This window comes from Miniopterus natalensis, chromosome 3 (assembly GCF_054644295.1).
Source record: "Miniopterus natalensis isolate mMinNat1 chromosome 3, mMinNat1.hap1, whole genome shotgun sequence".
NCBI lineage: Eukaryota > Metazoa > Chordata > Mammalia > Chiroptera > Miniopteridae > Miniopterus > Miniopterus natalensis.
Window position 1 is genome coordinate 61,724,306 of NC_142083.1, and position 18,479 is coordinate 61,742,784.

Below are 18,479 nucleotides of genomic sequence, written 5' to 3' on the forward strand. Positions count from 1 at the left end.
CCGTGGGCACAGGGCTCAGGTGAGCCCACATGAGCGGGCTTGGCTCACACTCATCTGTAAGCACGTGGCGTCCAGCTCAGTGACTCGCTGTGTGACGCTGGGGAACCACCAGCCTTGCTGGGCCACCCCCACCCCACCCACGGAGACCACCACCTGTCCCCCACTGCCGCCCAGGGATATGACGTGGATGACAAAGTCCGCCCCTCTCAGCTGTGCTCGGGGCCCCCGGGCAGGCTGCACAAACACATTAAAGCACAAAGGAAAATCACTTCTGAACACTCCCTCTCCCTAACTGCACATTTACTGCTCAACCCTTCGGTGTGAAGATCACTCAGTTGAATGTTACCGCCATGAAGAGCAAGAGCGGGATGTGGGATGAAGAGGGTTTTGTCGCAGCCTGTGGGGACAATGGCAGAAACAAGGCCCCCCCGGTCGGGAAAGCTTCGTGCGCGAGACTGGAAACCTGGGCTTCCAGATGGGGCTGGAAGGCAGTGCCGGAGCCCACAGTAAACATTCGTGGAAGCGGAGGGACAATCCGAGCAGATGGGGAGTGCGTAGTACGTGTGGGACCGCGTGCGGTCCTGGCTTTGATCCAAGCAGAGGGCGGCTGGGGAAGACACAATGAGAGGGCAGGGTGGGTGGCAAGGCCGGCCGAGGCTGAAGCCCAGCGAGGTCGGGGGGGACCAGGCTGGGACACGGCAGGAACCTCAGAACCAGTGTCTGGAAGGTCACAGGCGCCTTCCTCACGGGGGCTGGCTCTGCTCAGCTGCTTCCCCTCCCCGCTCTATACCTGCTCTCTTGAATCGTTTTCTAAGGGAGAGATATTTCTGAAAATGCTGGGAAGCTTCCCTCAACTGACTTCAACCACTAGCCTGGTGCTAATTTAATACCTTCAAAGGTGTTCGTTTCCACTTGATTTTTAAAAATAAAGACATCCCCAAGCCTCAGCCCTCAGGTGTCTGTATTACAGACCCTTGTGAAATGATTATTCCAGTTTTTAAGCTCCACTTACAGTATAATTATGTTATTGCCCTTTTTCTGTAGCCCTGTGGGTTCTGTCTTGGCTCCATACACTGGGTCTTGATTGGAAATCCATGCTAACCAACTTAAGGCTGGTCACTGGAAATCCACTGTGCCGACTGAGCAAATGAAATCTCTTTGTGTTGAGTCAGCAGAACCTGCACCTCCTTGTGCCAACAGAGGCCTTTGAGGTTCAGGGAATTTTAAACATGTAGGGGCTGAGCTCACAGACACCACATCCAAATGGCCCCCAGTGGGAAGCCGGCAGTGGGTCTGCGCCCCAGGCGGCTGGCACAGGCAGGCCATCAGGATTCCCGGAGGGCGTTTTCCTGTGCTGCTTCTCTCTGCCCACCTCATGCCAAGCAATTACAACTTAACCACATGGCCAGTGGCACTGGCTGTGTAAAAACAGAGCTCTTACAAGTTGGAAGGAAAGACAGAAAGTGACAGTGACAGTGAGTCAGGAAAGTAATGAAGTTCCCAGAGGCAGCCTACCTTCCATCCGCCGTCCGCCTGGAGGCCACGCTGTAAACTAAACAGGCTCGGCTGGGTGTGTTGTAGCCTCCCCTCTTACCCAAACCCCAGAAAGGATGGGAAATGTGTTTTTTAAAAATCCCTGAACATGTTAGAAAGCAAGGAGTATTCTTTGTATTTCAGAGATGACCAGCAATCACAGAAAAGGCAAGGCAGATTTTTATTCTTCCCAAAAAAGGAAACCACAACGCAGAGTACAAACAGAAGAACAGTGCTGTGAAAAGAAGGGGCCTCCAAGGGGCTCCTGCCGGAGGTGCTGGCAGCAGGACAGGAGGGGCCGGAGGCTCGGGGCAGAGATGCCGCCTGAAGAGCGACCATGGGCCAGGAGACCGTGAGCTTGTGAGCCAACGCCGAGAAAGAGTCACTAAACTCAATTCTAAGAAGAATGTGATGTGAGGAAACAGTCAATACAGCAAAGTAACATTTTAGAATCAGTATAAGAAATACCCTCAGAGAGAGCAGGAGGATAGCATAGCACTAAAGAGAGGACAGATCTCACTACCAAAATAAAAAACTCAGCCTGGGAGCCAAACAGCACAGTGGATACAGCTGAAGAATAAATCAGTGAGTTGGACGACGGAGCTGAAGAATCCCTTAGAGCTGCACTACCTGGTAGGCAGCCGCAGACACGGGGCTGCTGAGCCCCGAGATGTGGGCTGGCTCGAATTCACGATGCGCTGTACGTGTGAAATGTGTACTAGATTTTGAAAACTTGGTACAAATCATCATCATCATCATCTCATTAATATATCTTTAAAAATATTGATTACATGTTGAAATAATATTTTGGATACCCCGGGTATATAAAATATGTTCTGTGGATTTCACCTGTTTCTTTTGACTTTTTAAATCTGGCTACTAGAAACCCTAACGTGACACATGTGGACTGCATTGCATTTCTGGGGTTGGTGCTTCCCAGGACAGAGTGCGAAGAAAGTACCGCGAGTGAGCACAAGAAGACAGGGCCAGGTGAACCAGCCTGCTTCTTGCAGAAGGAGAGAGGAAAGAGGAAGAAACACTGAAACAATAGGGGAAAATGTCCAGAACTGAACCCACACAGAGGCCTTCCGACCGGAAGGAGTGGCGATGCTGACGCAGCATCCGCACTGACGCTGGAAACAAGGGGGAGATGCCCGTTTTGACTGACCGCTGAGCACTGTCCTGAAGGATCCAGCCAACGCAGCAATGCAACAAAAAGGCAAAGAGACGACATTTTCTATTTGCAAGTGAAACGACCACCTGTATACTCTCCCATCACCCCCCTCTGGAGAGGTCTGGCGGCAGCAGGGCTGCTCCATGCCTGGCCAGCGAGGATGGGACAAATGTAGGACCCATCATTAGAGAGGTGACAGGTTTCATCACCAAAATAAAAACTCAACACACGAGCCAAACCCCACAAGGGATACCGCGGAAGCTCCTCCTTCCTGGGCAGGCCTGTCACGATCCAGGAGCGCTGGCAGGAACGGTCAAGAGGACTCAGAGCAAAGCTGTTGCTCCCAGAATAAAACCTTGTCAGGGTCACGAGAAGGGTGCTTACCGACGGATGGCGTTGGCGAACTCTGCAGCCAGCTCGCTGTCGCTGTACGTGGTCCTGAGTTCAGCCAGTGACAGAGCCGGGGAGGCAGCGTCAGCACACTCCTGAGAACAGCAAACGCGTGCTGGTTAGACCTGAAGCCAGGCCCTGGTCTAAGTGGCCACACACACAGCCTCTCACTTAATCGTCATGACGACACTGTGAGGCCGATACTATCATGATTCCCACTCTACTGAGGAAGAACCTAAGGCACAGAGGTTACACTGCCCCAAGTCTGATTTACTCAACAGACACTTACTGAGCGCCTACTACACCCAAGGCACGAGAATAAAAAGCCTGTGATCTGTTGCAGATGTTTGTTTAGCGAATGTAAACAAAGTTATATGGTGATGGGATGAGAGCTACACAGGAGTGTGAAATTAGGCAGTCCAGATGACAGGAGGGCACGGCGTCTCCTTCAGCCCGCTGATACGGAAATGCCACCACACCCGGGGGGCCCTCAGCAGCACAGCTGTCATCTGAACACGCCCCCCTCTGCACAGCCCACCCTCCCTCCTCTGTTTAGCTGTCCTGCAGACCCAACCCCCCGCCCACCAGCCCATGGACTCCGGGAGATTCCAGCAGGCTCCCTTTTTGTATATCAAATCCCATGTGATGTGAATATTTCTTAAGACTCCTAAAGACAGAGACAGCTTTGTCCTACCCCATGCCTCTCACGAAACATGCTCGGAAACATCTGCTGCAGAGACAGGAAGTGCAAAGGCCTAATGAAACTTGGATGAGATTTGTTTCCAGCTTGTTGGCTGGAGGGAAGTTTTAAAACAAGGACCCTACCCTACGGGGCAAGAGCGGATGTTCAGGACCCAGATCTGTCCTGCCAGCTGGTTTTATAAGGCCCACAGGCTAAGAATTGATTTTCTACTTTCAAAATCATGGAAAAAGATTGAAAGAATGTTTTGTGACGTGTAGGAACTGTATGAAATTCACATTTCAGTGTCCATAACTAAAGTGTTACTGGAATGCTCTCAGGCCCCTTGTGCCTGTATTGTCTCTGACCCCGCACTACAATTCCTCAGTGGCCACGTAGGTGCAGCAGAGTCTGTATGACTTGAAAACCCTAAAATACTGACTTTGTGACTCTTACAGTTCTCCAACTGGCTCTGCACAGTCTGCTTCATCTACCAACAAATAAGGAAAATGAATAGTCAGAAGGGAGACTTCATTGAAATCGTAAATGGTTCCAATATTTGAAAGACAAGAGAATCAGCTTACTCTAATTTCATTACCCGAACAACCCAAGATACTTTTATAAAGCTCCTTACTCTAATGTTAAAAAAAAAAAAAAATCATCTGGCCTTTTCTGTCAAAGAGACTTATGTACTTTGAAGCCATTCCACAAAACACACTGCTTCCTTCAGTCAAAATAAATACCAAGAACCAGGGGAAAATGCTCAGCTCATGGGCCTTCTGGCAGGACCCTTGTGAGCCCATTTCCACCACGCCCTGAGAGCACACACACGAACACTGGAGCTCTGTCTCTCAGGCTCTGTCCCCAGGTGACTGCTAATAAACTCGAGAGGCTATGCAGAGATTTTTAAGGGGTAGGCATGGAACAGAAAACCCATCCCTGAGCCTAGTTCTACCCTATGAAACAGCATTGAGCAGGCCTGCCCTCATGGGCAGAGGGTTTCATGGTACGCTCGCCCAGTGACCTTTCCAAAGCCCAAGCTGTGTCACACCCCCTGGGGCAAACCCTTCAGCGAGTCCTCCCTGTCCTGGGGAGAGCACAGCCAGCAGGCCCCTGCAGCCAATGTGCCAGTTCCTCTTCCCTCCCGGGGGCTCCAGCAGCCTTGAGTGGACTTTTTTCCTCCCCCTGCCCTCTTCACCAGGCTGGCTCCCACTTTCCACTGGGCCTCAGCTCAGGAAACCTGCCCCGAGTCTCCAAACCTGGATTCTGTGTCTGGCCTGTCACCTCCCATCACACTTGGAACTGATCCTCGCATGCGGGACATTTTGTCACTGTGTTAGGATCCACTATTTGTTCATCAGTGCCCCCCACTGGAGTGTAAACCTGGAATTACCCCCAGTGCCTCTCCAGGACCAAATCACAACTTATCAAAGGAACAGATAGCTGAGTGAGAACATCTGGGGCGTAGGGAGAGCTGGCCCAGCTGCTGCCACATTCCGAATGCCCTGGGCTCCTTAGTAGGCGAGAGGTGGGCAAAGTGCAGCTGTGGCTCTTTGTGAGGCATGCCTCAAAGTTCTTAGCTACTTAGGAAGTGACGGTTCGCTGCCACGTGGCATCAGCAAGTGGCTTCTTTCCCAGGTGCACAACTCTCCTGGAGACAACCCTGCATTTGGGCGGTGAGAAGCCGCTCATTAGACCAGCAGGTCGGCATATGCCCATATATATGTCTTGGGCCTGAAACAAACTGGGGTGAGAAGCTAGCATTTATTAGGTAATTAGAATGGCTTGCAGTTCCTATGCAAATAAGGGAAGGAAGGCACAGGGAAGCGAGTGGTGGGAACTGGGCAGGAATGAGGCCCGAGCCTGGGGGTCCCCGAGCCCCCTGGCCCTACCTTGCCAGACTTGTCTTTGCCGCCACTGCTGGTGGAGCTCAGAGACCGCATGCGCTGCTCCTTGTGCTCCTCCACCTCGGACTTCAGGTGCTCGATGTGCACCAGGTAGGCCTGCTCCTGGGCCTCCCGGGTGCTCAGCTTCAGCTCCAGGGCCTTCTTCTCTTTCTCCAGTAGGTAGAGCTGGGCCTTCAGCTCGGCCATCTCCTCCTGTGGAGACAGAGCACATGAGGCACTCAAGTTGAGCCGACTGGGCAGCGGAAGGCAGGTGGGTGAGAAGGGGCCTGTGGCTGTAACCACGAGCCTTCGGGAGAGTTATCCCCTTGCAGCTGGGGACAGGACGACAGGAGGAGACGTGACAGCTGTCTCCACGCATGTGAAGCACTGACCTGTAGACAAACCCTGCACTGTGTCGCTCTATGGACCAGAACTGAGATTAATGTGCAGAAGATACAGGCAAGTGGATTCTGGTTCACTGTAAGGGGAAACTTCTAACACCTGGAATCTCCCCGCCCTGCGAAGGGCACAGCTGCATTGCTGGAAACCAATTTTCCAGTCTGCGGAGGCTGAGCTTCACGTGTCTTAGAGTTTATAAAGGAGGGTCGCCCACACAAGGCTGGGACCGACGAGGTCCCTTCCAGTTCCCATTTCCTTTTCCATTTTCCATGGCACCGATCCACACATTTAATCACCCCTGATGGCAACCTTGGTGCCCAGCACCTGAGTCAGACAGGAAGGGAACGTCCACAGCAATGATATCGCTCCCCTGCTCTCCTTGACTTTAGGGACCCAAATGAAATAAACAGAAACAGAGTCCTGTACAGGTGACTTATTGATGAGTAACTTCTCCGAGTGTCTTAGAGAAGCCAGACTAGAGATTTTTGTGAAGAATAAATGAGACTCCAAAATGGAACAGTGCTGGGCCAGGGCCAGGAGCCAGGTACCAGTGACAACCATCGGCGTTCAGTGAGCACGCAACACTGTTCTAGACGCTTGCACAGAGTAAGTCATTTAATCTTCCCGACCTGGGGTAGGTATTATGAATACCTCCATTTATGGATGGAAAAATGAGGCACACAGAGGGAAGCCCACCTGCTCACAATTACTGGGTGAACTGTGGAGGCAGAGTTTGAATCAGGCCACCTGGCTCGGGCCCAGGCTCTTAGCCACTAAGCTATAGCTCCCTGCGCACCCCCCCACCCCCGCACCCTTTAAGGTGAGCCCATGTGTGACTCTCGTCCTATCACTTCTGCTGGAGGGTGAGCCCAGCACCACGTGACCACCAGAGCAGTCTCCCCGCCATCTCCATGATCTTACTTAAGGGGAGTCTTCATAACGCTGAGTCACTGCCTTGAGAGGGATTCGCCAAGGTCACCAACTTTAGTCATCCCTGGAGTCACCCTTATCTGAGGTGACAGGCCACAGGGCTGGTGTGCTACCCTGGATACACCAGCCCCAAGGGGAAAACTTAGAGGGCACCCACTAAGGCTTGTAAATACTCAGGGCTGAGGGGCATCAGGCACGGACAAGGCAATGTGCTCAGTGACTACCCAAAAGAAGATGCCAAACCTTTTCTAAAGATTTTACGTCTAAGTGACATAAAACCAGAATGAAGGGTTTCCATACACACTGAGCCCTTGTAATCTTTTGCCAAAATCAGCAGGATTCTGAAGGTTCTGGAAACTCTGCACACTGAGTTAATGTGGACAGTCATATCCAGAACAAATATTTAAATGTAAGCTGGAAAGAAGGAGAGATGGATGCCAGGAATCAAAGAGGAAACGGCCGCCGGAGGGGAAAGGTGAGGCGGCCGCAGTGCTGGCCAACAGAGGCTCAGGCCTCAGACGGAGGCCCCAGGAACCTGGACTTTTAGCACCTACGCAAGAGCAGGGCAGGGAGCCAGAGCTGAGACCTGACACGAGCCAGGGCTCTGAGTGCCGCCTAGAATAAGCCTAGGAGGTTTCCTCTCTAGAGACAGGGCAGGGAAACTTGTCATCGCTCTGGCTCTGGGCTGAAGGAGAAAGAAAAGCCTCTTGAGGAATCAGAACCACGAACTGTGCCAGGTGGACATGGAACAGGGATCCTAAGCCAAAAATGCAACAGACATTAATCCTAAACCTCTCAAACCCACGGGCCCCGACAGATCTAAGCGCAGAACCACCACGCAGGATACCTGCCACCCAGGACCCAGAGGGCCCACGGAAGACACGGCCTCACCGAAGGCGGGCTGGTGGTACAAAGGATCTCCCCCAAACACTGAGAGGAAACAAATGAATCAGGCTGAGGCACAACCAGCATTTATGAGAACCAGAAGGAACCAGTGAAAAACTACAAAATACTCAGAGAGAAAAGGGAAGAGGAGCTGTAAGGAAGGAGAGGATATTTAAAAAAGAGGAGTGGATCTGAAAAGGAACCAAGCCAACCCCTGGAAATGAAAAGGTGTTTACAAAAGATCATATACAAGAAGTAAAAACCCCCAAAAAACTTCTCAGCAGTGAGAGTCAGGTACGACATGGGAAATGCAGCGTAGTCCTCTGCTCCGTGTTTGTGTGGTGAGCACAGGCCCTTGGACACACTGCTGGGGACACAAAGGGAGAGGAGATGACCTGATGTTTAGCCTTCAAAACATCGAAGGAAGGGAACCGAGGAGAGGAGCCAGAATATGATGAGTTATTTCTCTCTAAGCTTTTTATAATTTCTACTCTTTTAGAAAATTTCTATGATGTACAGATTTCATTTTCAAATAGCAAAGGGAGTATTAGTGCCTTTTATTCCACCAAAACATATCTTTCCTGGTCAGAACAACACTGAATTTATCACACAACCTATTGGCCTATTAAATGAATCCTTAGTCTTTGGTCAAAGGAAACATGGTGTTTGGAATAAACAATGGAAGGGCAGCCTCACAGCTCATGCCACAGGGTGCAAAGGCCCGCAAAGAGGGCTCCTGATTAGGTGAAAAAGGTACTGGGGTTATGGACCCAATGCTCGGCTCCTGGGCAATGAGAGGAGAAACCAGACAACACTGCACGGGGCTCCCCAGAGGGAGCAGAAGTCAGGTCTGAGCGGAGTGGGTGGGACCGAGGTCAGCCAGCTTGGAAACACAGGGCTGATCCCTGTATCTGCTGCTGCTGCCTGAAGTCTTCCCAGGCTTAACTGAGACTCATGCCTGAGCCACACCGAAGGCAGTGATGTGTGTGCCGAGCAAGTCACCCCGAGTGTGTCAGGGATGACCACTGCTCATAGCTCCTCTCCCCTCAACAAAAGGGGAATGACCACAGGTGGGCCTGCTCTTTCTTCTGAGGACAGTGCTGGTCTCAATAGGAGAGACCGATCACAAACTGTTAACTCAGCACCACTGAGACCCACCCTGACCTGACGACCTTCCTTGGATTCTTAAACTCATGGTGACTGGGCGTCAGCCCGAGAGCCCCTCCCTCAGGTCTCAACTCCTGGGAGCCAGGGACCCTGCAAAAATCCAAGGCTGTGCAAATCAGGCCTTTGCACATGGGAGGGGGGAGCTTGGAAAGCAGGTTTGGGAGCCCCTACTCCCCACGTCAGTGGGCCTGGCAGCAAAGCCCAGGACCCGCAGGAGCTGACCCTGCGGGTGTCCATCACTCCCACAGGTCTGCTGAGAGTGGGCTGCAGGGTGATGGGACCATGCTCCTGGTCCGTTTCCACTTCCCAATAGGAGGCATCATCCGTCCAAGAAAGCAGCCCCTGCTCTAGAGATGTGAGCTGACGACACAGCCAGTGGGGAGCTGCCCGGGAGCGTATCAGGAAACACTAACTGCACAGCACTAGCAAACCTCACTGAGGGCGTGGTGATCTGAGCAGAGTCCACATGGCACCAAAGACATGTCCAGCCCAAGGGACCCCTGACATACTGGAGCTGTCCTTGTCTACCAGCGAGGCTCCGGCTCTCCTCTGGGGAGAGGCGACTGAGCAGAAATGGGGCTGATCTCTCATCATTGGCTGACCAGTTTCCAGGGGCCTATTTTCCTCCTGATGACAGTCGAGTAAATGGGAACAGGGTTCTCGAGCAGCTCCCCCCTCCCCAGGCCAGGATACCTTCATGGCCATCAGCTCCTGCATCAGCACCGCGTTTTCGAGATCCAGCCGCTGGCTGTCTCCCCGGGGCTTGACGTCGTAGCTCAGCGGGTCGATGTGGATGCTCTCCAGCTCCAGCATGGTCAGCTTCACCGCGGCCCTGTCGTTCTTAAGCTGCTGGATGTAGTCCTTCAGCCTCTGCTCATCTTCTTTAGTGAACTCTGTGTCACAGCTGCTGGCCGTGGAGCTGGTCGTGCTGGGAAGAGAGACAGAAAAGCCGTCACATTTCCAAGTCATCGTTAACAGGTCCTCTCTCCTCACAGTTCTCCATACCTCACCTCTCCAACAATATTTACATTGCAGTCCAGGGAAAAAAAAAGCATTCTTGCCCGGTTGGCATGGCTCAGTGGTTGAGCGACGACCTATGAACCAGGAGGTCAGGGCACATGCCTGCGCTGTGGGCTCGATCCCCAGTTGGGGGGAGTGCAGGAAGCAGCTGATCAATGGCTCTCATCAGTGATGTTTCTCTCTCTCTCTCCCTCTCCCTTCCTCTCTCTGAAATCAATAGAAATATATATATATTTTAAAAAGCATTCTTCATGGCATAGTAAATTGATATCACCTTTTAGGACATAAATATAAAGAATAACAGAAATATTTATACCCTTTAACACAACAGTGTGGGCCCTAGGAGTGAATTCTAAGGAAATAATTCCACAAAAGCAACAAAATACACATATACAAAGATGTTTCATGGGATATAGGGTTTAGTGGTTATAGTACACAGCAAAGGAAGGGAAATTATGTGGACATTAGAGTAGTAATTATGACAGTGGTGGAGATAGTTTAAGTGAGGAAATAGGATAAAAAAATCATACGTGAGTTATAAAAATAGGTGTATATATAGACAGGACTTAAAAAATGGATAAGATCAGGGAACAAAGCAAGTTGAAAAACAAAATGCCTATGGCACGATCTACAGATTGTGTGTGTGTGTACATACACGTGCCCCTGACTGCTGACAGCAGTCCCCTCGGGGTGAGAGCTGGAAGGAGTGGGAGTGAAGGGGAGGCTTTGTACCTTGAAAGCCATAGTAGGTGTAATACAGCCACACATGGGGAGCGCAGGTGCTCCCAGGCCTCCCGGCCATTCCTCCCAAATTGTGACTAAGTAGAATGTCCACCACAGGGACCCAACGGGTCCACAGAGCTCTTGGTCACCCACACTGGATGGTGACCGGGCAGGGGCTGCCAGACCTGAGGCTGAGCCCAAGAAGGTTTCTGTGGGACCCAGGCCATGAAAAGGTGGGTGCTATAGGAAAACTGAGGCTATGGCTCTCGAGAGGGTTCTAGTCTTTGCCAGCAGCAGGTGGGCAGTTCCAATGGCTCAGAATGGGGCCCTCTCCACCTGGCCAGTCTGTGAGCATCTGAGGCCAGCATGGACCTACCGCAGTTTCTCTGGACCTATCCTGGACCCGCCTATGCTTGCCATGGCCCTCATGGAACTGGTTTTGGAAGGATGGTAGAAAAACTAGCAGAGGCGCCCTGAACTCTCAAAATCGGCCAGGTTGGCATTGCCATCTCTGTCATTACAGATTTGGAAACAGGCTCAGAGACATTGAATGGCTTGTCTGGTCAAGAGGCTGGATACTGGTGTGACTGGACTTAGGCCACAGCCTTCTCATTCCACAGCTCCTGTCTTCCCAAGAGTCCCACTGCTAGAAGCTGTGCCTGGAGCAAGAAGTGACATCCACAGGCTGCTGGCTGCCCTGATGCCCAGGCCCAACCTCCTCTACCTACACCAGAATAGGTGTGACAAGGCCCCGACGCAGTAGATGTAACCTCCCCCTAACCTAGCTGTGACCCAGGGCCATTCCACTCTTGTATGTGACACACACAAGCTGGTAGTGTATGTCAGAGAGAGAATATCTCAGGGCTTGGGATGGTCTTCAAGTCAGAGAACTCTTTCCTACCAGGACAGGAAGCTCACGAACACCAGAAACTCTTTGGGGCTGCCCCCTCCCTTCACCCCACCTGGACAGGTAGGACAACCTTGGAGATGAAGGGAGCAGGATCAGCTGACGGACACATAGCACCTCTTCAGAGCTGTGGCAGTTAATTTCACGCATCAGCTGGGCGAGGCTGTGGGGTCCAGGCTTGACCAGGTACCTTAGACTTTGCTGTGAAGGTCATGTTTGGATGTGGTTACCGTTTAAATCAGTAGCTTTGAGTAAAGCAGATTAGCCTCCTTAATGTGGGTGGACTCATCCAATTAGTTGAAATTCTTAAGAGAAAAGACTGAGATCTCCAAAGAAAGAAGAAATTCTGCTTCCAGCCAGTCTCCAAACTCAAGACTGCAACACCAACACTTCCTTGGATCTCCAGCCTGCATGTCTGCCCTGCAGATTTAGGACTTGTCAGCCCCATAATCACATGAGCCAATCCCTTAAAATCAATCACTCCCCCCCCCTCACCCCACACATACACACACACCGCACATCCTTATTGGTTCCATTTCTCTGCAGAACCTAATACAGAGTTACTACCTTTACCTGGGACCCCAGCACCTTTCACGCTTTGTAGCTGTAGAGGGAACACGACTCAGCCTCTCTATGCCTATTTCCTCACCTATAAAATGAAGGCAACAGCACTACATGTATCATAAGGTTGTGGTGAGAATTAAATGTGGCAATAGTGCCCAGCACATAGTAAGCACTCAATAAATGTAGCTATCACTAATTTATGTAAGAAATACTGGAGTACCTACTATAGGGCACTCTTCTAGGCCCTAGAAAAACCTCTGCCCTAGTGGAACTCATCATATTCTATTGGGGAAGACAAGCAAGTAAAATATATAGTACATCAGACAGTGAGACGGACCATGGAGAAAAACGAAGCAGTTATAGGGAATGCAGAGGGGGTGGACTATTCTTCAAAACAGAGTTGTAGGGAAGGCCAGCATGATAAAATTACGCTGAGTAGACCTTAAAGGAGGTAAGAAAGGGAGCTATGTGGATATTTGGAGGAAAAGTATCCAGGCAGGGGACTTGGCAAGTGCAAAGGCCCCGAGGCAGCAAGAATGAGATGGTGGCTGAATCAGATCAGCAAAGGAAGAGGGAGGAGGAGACTGGATCAGAGAGGAGGGTGTGTGCGAGGGGAAGGTGCCAGGTCACGCAGGGTTTTATAAGGGTTGTTTGCGTCTTTTCCTCTCACAGTATCCGTCTTACATTTTAGTAGGACCCCTCTGGCTGCTGTGCCAAGAGATGCTCTGAGGCAAGGAGACCAGGGGCTATTGCAACAATCTTGGGGGGAGCTGGCAAAGCTGGGAAGGCAGGAAGGGGGATTAAAGTTAATAGTCACTGCTATGTTTCCTCAGGCTGTATTTAAAAAGAATGAGGGAGAAGTGACACCCTCTTGTTGGACACGTCTAGTGACACCCTTTAGTGGGCGCAATTTCATAAAGAAATGAAGCAGCATCCCTAGCAGAAGGCACAGGGGAGCCCGCAGGGCATCTGCGGATGGCGGCTGCCCTATGAGAGGGTCTCCCTCACAGGAGAAAAGCAGGGTTCCCCCTTCAGCATCTCAGCGCCCTTCAGTGAAGACCCGCCGGCAAGCAGATCGGTGGTAGGCACAGCCGTTCAGGTAGGACACCTCCACAGATCGTCAGCACTGACAGAGGGACAGACAAAGCAGTCCACAGGGCTGAGTGTGAGGCGCTCGGGGGGCAGTGTGGCGCTGGGGAGTACGGAGGCTTCCCTTCCAGTGAGCTGGCAGGTGGCCTCAGGGATGGAATCCTCTCCCCTGGAGCTGGACTCGGGACCAGAAGTCCACTCTAGAACCCTAGCTCTTCCTCTCTTTGAAAAATGTTGAATGTACAGAAGAACACGGAGAATACCCAATACCTATGTACCAGGTACCCAGATGACTTTTGTCATATTTTCTTCAGGCTACTTAAGACACACAACATTTACACTGGAGGCATCCTTTGTTTTCTTGCACTTAAAGAAATTTCTAAAACTCAAAGAGCACTAGGAGCCAGAGTTCTCTAATTATTCCGCAGGCCATGACTGAAGGGACACATGTTTTGGCAGATTTTCCATTTAGCAGGACCAGTCTACCGCAGAGGTAGTCAGAGAGCAGTCGCTGGCCTGGCCGCAGCAGTGTCACCTGGGACCTTGGTAGAAATCCACAGTCCCAGACCTACAGGAATCGGGAACTCTGAAGGGGGCCTAGTAAACTGCATTTTAATGCCCCCCTTTCCCCCAGTGATCATAAGGCACAGCCAGGTTTAGGATCAACTGGTCTACCCCAAAGGTTAAGTGGGCACTTGCACTGTAGCTTGCGAGGTAATGGGACCCTCCCAGATTCTCTAAGGAGAGGCCACTATGCTCTCGGGCTGATGTGCTGGGTGCCAGTGATTAAGAGCAGATCTCTGACACCAGACAGACCTGAGTAAATGAACTTCCTCCACCAACACCCAGGGTTGTTATGGCCCAGAGTAAATCACCCAGCTTTCTGGGCTGTGGTGAAGTGGGATCCTTATAGTCCCCAAGTCGCCATGCTGTGGAAAGGGGACAGTGGGCCCGGAAGCAGGCAGATACAGCACTTGCTCTGGGGAAGGAGGGACAGCTGTGCCAGTGGCCCCTCAGCACCCAACACTGGACTGAGGAACTCCTGCCAGGGGTGTCAGACACCTACCGGGTCATGCAGGAAACCCACATGAGGGAGAAGCAAAGCAGCAGGTGGTTGACCTGATTTGAGAAACCACCTAGACCATCCAGGAGACAGGAGCGTGGATGGGCAGAGGCTGGCGGGCTCTGGGGCATCCTGGAACCTGCTAGGGTCCAGGGCTTGGACCCCAGCCAGGAGGGGAGGGCTTCTGTTTCATCATCTCTGCTAAGGGTGTAGTTTTCAGAAAGAAAGAAAGAGAGAAAAGAACAAGAATTCCTTGCACAGATCCTACCCCGTCAGAAGCTCAGAGCTTTAAAACGCTTTTACCAGGGGAAAGTTTAATTCTGAGATAAGCACCACAGCCCCGCACCCCTCTGGCTCCCCTCTCCCTTCCAGGACACCAGTGGGGAGCAGATCAGGCGAGGTTAATTGCAATTCTGCTTTGTGCCCTTAACGTTCCACTGCGGAATATGAGGACGGTAGGAGGGGAAGCCACTGCCCCTCTCTCTGGCCTCCTGCAGACAAAGGCGCTGCGGTCTCCCGAGGGCTTGCTGCCGGCGCTGGGCGAGGGTTAAGTCATCCATTAACTCTCCCGCTTGGAATGCTGGATGATCTCAGTTGTCAAGAGTGAATAAATAACTTTGCAGGGTGGGAGGCGGGACGTGTTCTCTGAGAGGGACTGCGGAAAGGGCCGCAGATGAAGAAAACCCGCGCGCCCCAGGATGGGGGAGCTGCACATTTTTGTGTTTTGCTCTGGTTTTTGCAGAAGCTGGGCCAGGTCACATGGGGGTGTCCTTTTCACGATGCTCTGCTTGAGCCCCTCTCATGCTGGCTCTGCTCTGTGTCCGTTAGCTGCAGGCGGATCTTTGGCACTGCACCCAGGCAGCCTGCAGTTGGGGAGCCTGCGATGGCCAGGCCTGGGACACCCCACGCCTCTGCCTGCCCTGAACGCAGGTAGATTAGAGACGCCGATGATTTCAATTATCCTCTCTCTGTCCCTCTCCACCATGTCCCTTCAAGACAACTCCCTATCCTGCTTTTAGAAGAAAAATCTATCTTTCTTGAGCTTCCTTGTCTTGTCTTGGCAAAAAGGCAGAAGGGTGTTTCCTTTGCCTTGAAAACCAGAGATGGATTTTTCCTCAAGTTTTATCATTTTACCTGGCCCTAGGTGCGATCTCATCGTACCAAGGAGCAGCTTGTTTTCAGAAGAAAAGTGCCACAAGTCTGGCCTTCTGTTCTGCTGAACACTTAAATGTATTTGGTGGAGGGAGCTGGCCCAGGTGACACTGGCCGGGTCAGCCACTCCTAAGTGGCTCCAGTCCTCAGAGCAGAAGGTTGGACATTGTCAACTGCCTGTATCTTTTAGTGCTGTGCTGGGAGTGACTCTTGTTCCACCGCCCCACCCCCCGTCCCAATTCTCTTTGCCACAAAGGACTAAAAGCCAAACTTCTTAGGTCCGTAATGCTCTTGAATGGTTATCAGAATTCTCTAGGAAGAGAAGTGCAGATTAAATGAGAGAAAATTATGGAACAAACTACAGGTGTGGGAAAATCTGCTGCCAGTTAACCAAAGTCCTCAAAAACTGCCTGGTGCTAGGCAGGTTTGAAGGACTTAGCTGACAGTGGAAATTGAAATGAGAAACTGAGACACTGAAGGGACAGAGTCTCTATTTCTGCAGCCGTTTTTAAAGATGCTGTTATAATGGTGTTGGAAACCAGGTATCTGTAAAATAAAGACCCTACTCCCGATTCAGCCCCTGGTAACACACCAGGAGAGACACCCTGTGGCCTGACAGCTACACTGTTGCCAACAATGTCCCTGCATTAGGAAATGAAACATTAGAAATGATTTTCAGCATCACTAATAATTAAGAGATACAAATTAAACTATTAAGGATATTGTTTTGCCTACAGATTAGCCAAACTGAAAACACGTGTAGGACCCAGTTTTAGCCAGGGTGTGGAGGCTCAGGCCCTCTCAGGCGCTGCTGGGGTAACTGATCACGCAGAGAGGGCCACTGACATTTGAAACGTCAGTCATTCTTGAGCCAGCACCTTCTACTTCTTAGAGCTGGTCCCACAGAAACTGCACTAGAGGGGCAGGTAGAAGGACAAGTGCAGTGCTCCAACAGTGAAAACTGGATACGAACGTTCACCGAGAGAAGGCTGTTTAACTAAACGGCGGATTGCCATCCAAAGGAAAACTGCAGCTGCTAAAAAGAGGGGCACATGGAACGATGTCTAAAAATATAATGCGAAGTGGGGAGAAAAGCAAGATTCGAGAGAGTCCATGTACTAGGATCCTCATCAGGTGGAAATTAGGTCATGTTTTTAAAGATGCCATGTTTTGGTCTGCCGAGTGCACCCCTTCTCTCCTCCATCCATGTGTCTCCTGGGGAACAACAGTGACCACAGGTGACGGGTAGGCACATAAGGCCAGCTGGGTGAAAGGTCCCTTCCCAGGATTTTCTCACTTGACACCGGTGAAGCCAGTCAGCCTCATGTACAAATGTAGGCGGTGTGCTGGCTTTCGGTCCTTTGGGGTGCCTGCCGGCAGTGGGGGAGATGACAGCGAGTGCAGGGGCCCCGCAGGCTGGATGTGGGCTGTCTGGCTGTGCTCAGGGCCTTTCTGCTGCTGCTCAGGTTCATTAGAGCCCTCTGCCCTCAGCTGGGGATGCAGCTGCTGTGAGGGAGACCCGATATCCTTCCAGCAAGACCCCCTTTTGTTCAAGCTATTTGAGTCCTGTCACTGGCAACCAAGGGTCTTAATGGATAAAAAAAAAAAAAAAAAAAAAAAAGTACAGTTCAGTCTGTGGAAATATACCCCAAACTGTTCACAGTGTCCTTTCCAGTGAGGGTCCTAGCAGGGGGAGTTTTATGTAATGCTTGGTTTTAATTATTTATTTTTACAATGAGCACTTAATTCTTTTGAAATCAGGAAGTTAGGTCTTAAAGAAAAAAAGCAATTCACGTCTCTACCTAGTTTTCATAAAACCTAAAAGGTAAGTGATGAGGGTGTCTGGGCAGAGGCCTGCGCACCACGTTGGGGAATGAATCTGAGCTGGACTTCAGAATTTACTGACACTTCTAAGCATTAATCCCGAGATTTCCCATGAATTCTTCTGAGACTTGGATGGGGAAAGTACCTGTGTTTTCAGAGACAAGTAAAGATGACGATGACAACGGCCAGATCTGGTCCGACTCTTACTCCCTGAAGCTTGCTGATGGTGGCACAGGCCCGTCTGACTGCATAGCTGTTTTAATCCCTTCCATCCCTTCAATGGGCATGATTCCAGTATCCCCAACCTTTCTTCTCCAATGAAATGTCATTTTAATCAAGATGAGCTTAGAGGGTGAGGCCTGGGCATCCCAAGCTCCACTGCCTTTCATCCCAATTCCGGGACACGCCCAGTGTGAATGGTCAGCCAGGTGGAGGTGCCCAGGGCTCCCCATAGGCTGTGATCCCCATTCTCACATGGCTCACCATGGTCCCCACCTGACGGGGGGATAAAAGGGACTCAATTCTAGTGTCGGAGAGGGCAGGCTCGCTGAGGCTGATTCTGTCTTAGCCACACGTCCTCTTGTAGATTGAGATCAACGACTGTGCTTCCACCAAATGACCTGAAATGGTGATGCTTCACAAAAAGGGTGGGTTAAAGAATTCCTTTTTCCAACAATTTAGCCCATTTGTCTCTCTGCTGTGATCATGTTGATAAAGCTCTTCAGGCCATCAACATTACCTAGTTACTCTGTCCATTAGGATAATTACACTTCTGGATGAGGCCATGGCTATATTTTCCAAGAGTGAAATAGCAGTGTCCCTGGGCTCCTGCCAACAGTTAACTGATAGGCTAGCTACCACTTTTTAGTCTCCTTGCTGGTCACTACTCTTCTGCTCCTTTCCAAAACCATGACCCTCTTGTCATCAGCAGCTGTCTGAGTGCTGCCAGAAAGGCCTAGGGAGGCCCCTTGCTCAACATTTCTTTCCTGAGACCTGGGGGAACAGCCGACCGAGACTCTGATTAGAATTCTCTATGCCAGTGGGTTACAGAGAGGGGAAAGGGGATTTATGGAGCCACATAAAGCCCCAACTCA

At 51.1% G+C, this 18,479-nt stretch overlaps 1 protein-coding gene across 2 annotated transcripts in view; it reads right to left on the reverse strand.

Moving 5' to 3' along the window:
• The window catches only part of MCC (MCC regulator of Wnt signaling pathway), a 342,772-nt gene that overhangs the window by 14,787 nt on the left and 309,506 nt on the right, over positions 1-18,479 (reverse strand). For both annotated transcript variants that reach the window (XM_087815493.1, XM_087815494.1), the window contains 3 exons: positions 9,737-9,971; positions 5,669-5,875; positions 3,092-3,192 (listed from right to left, as the gene is read on the reverse strand). In XM_087815493.1, coding sequence (XP_087671619.1) covers positions 3,092-3,192; positions 5,669-5,875; positions 9,737-9,971 — 543 coding nt within the window. The remainder of the gene's footprint in view (positions 1-3,091; positions 3,193-5,668; positions 5,876-9,736; positions 9,972-18,479) is intronic.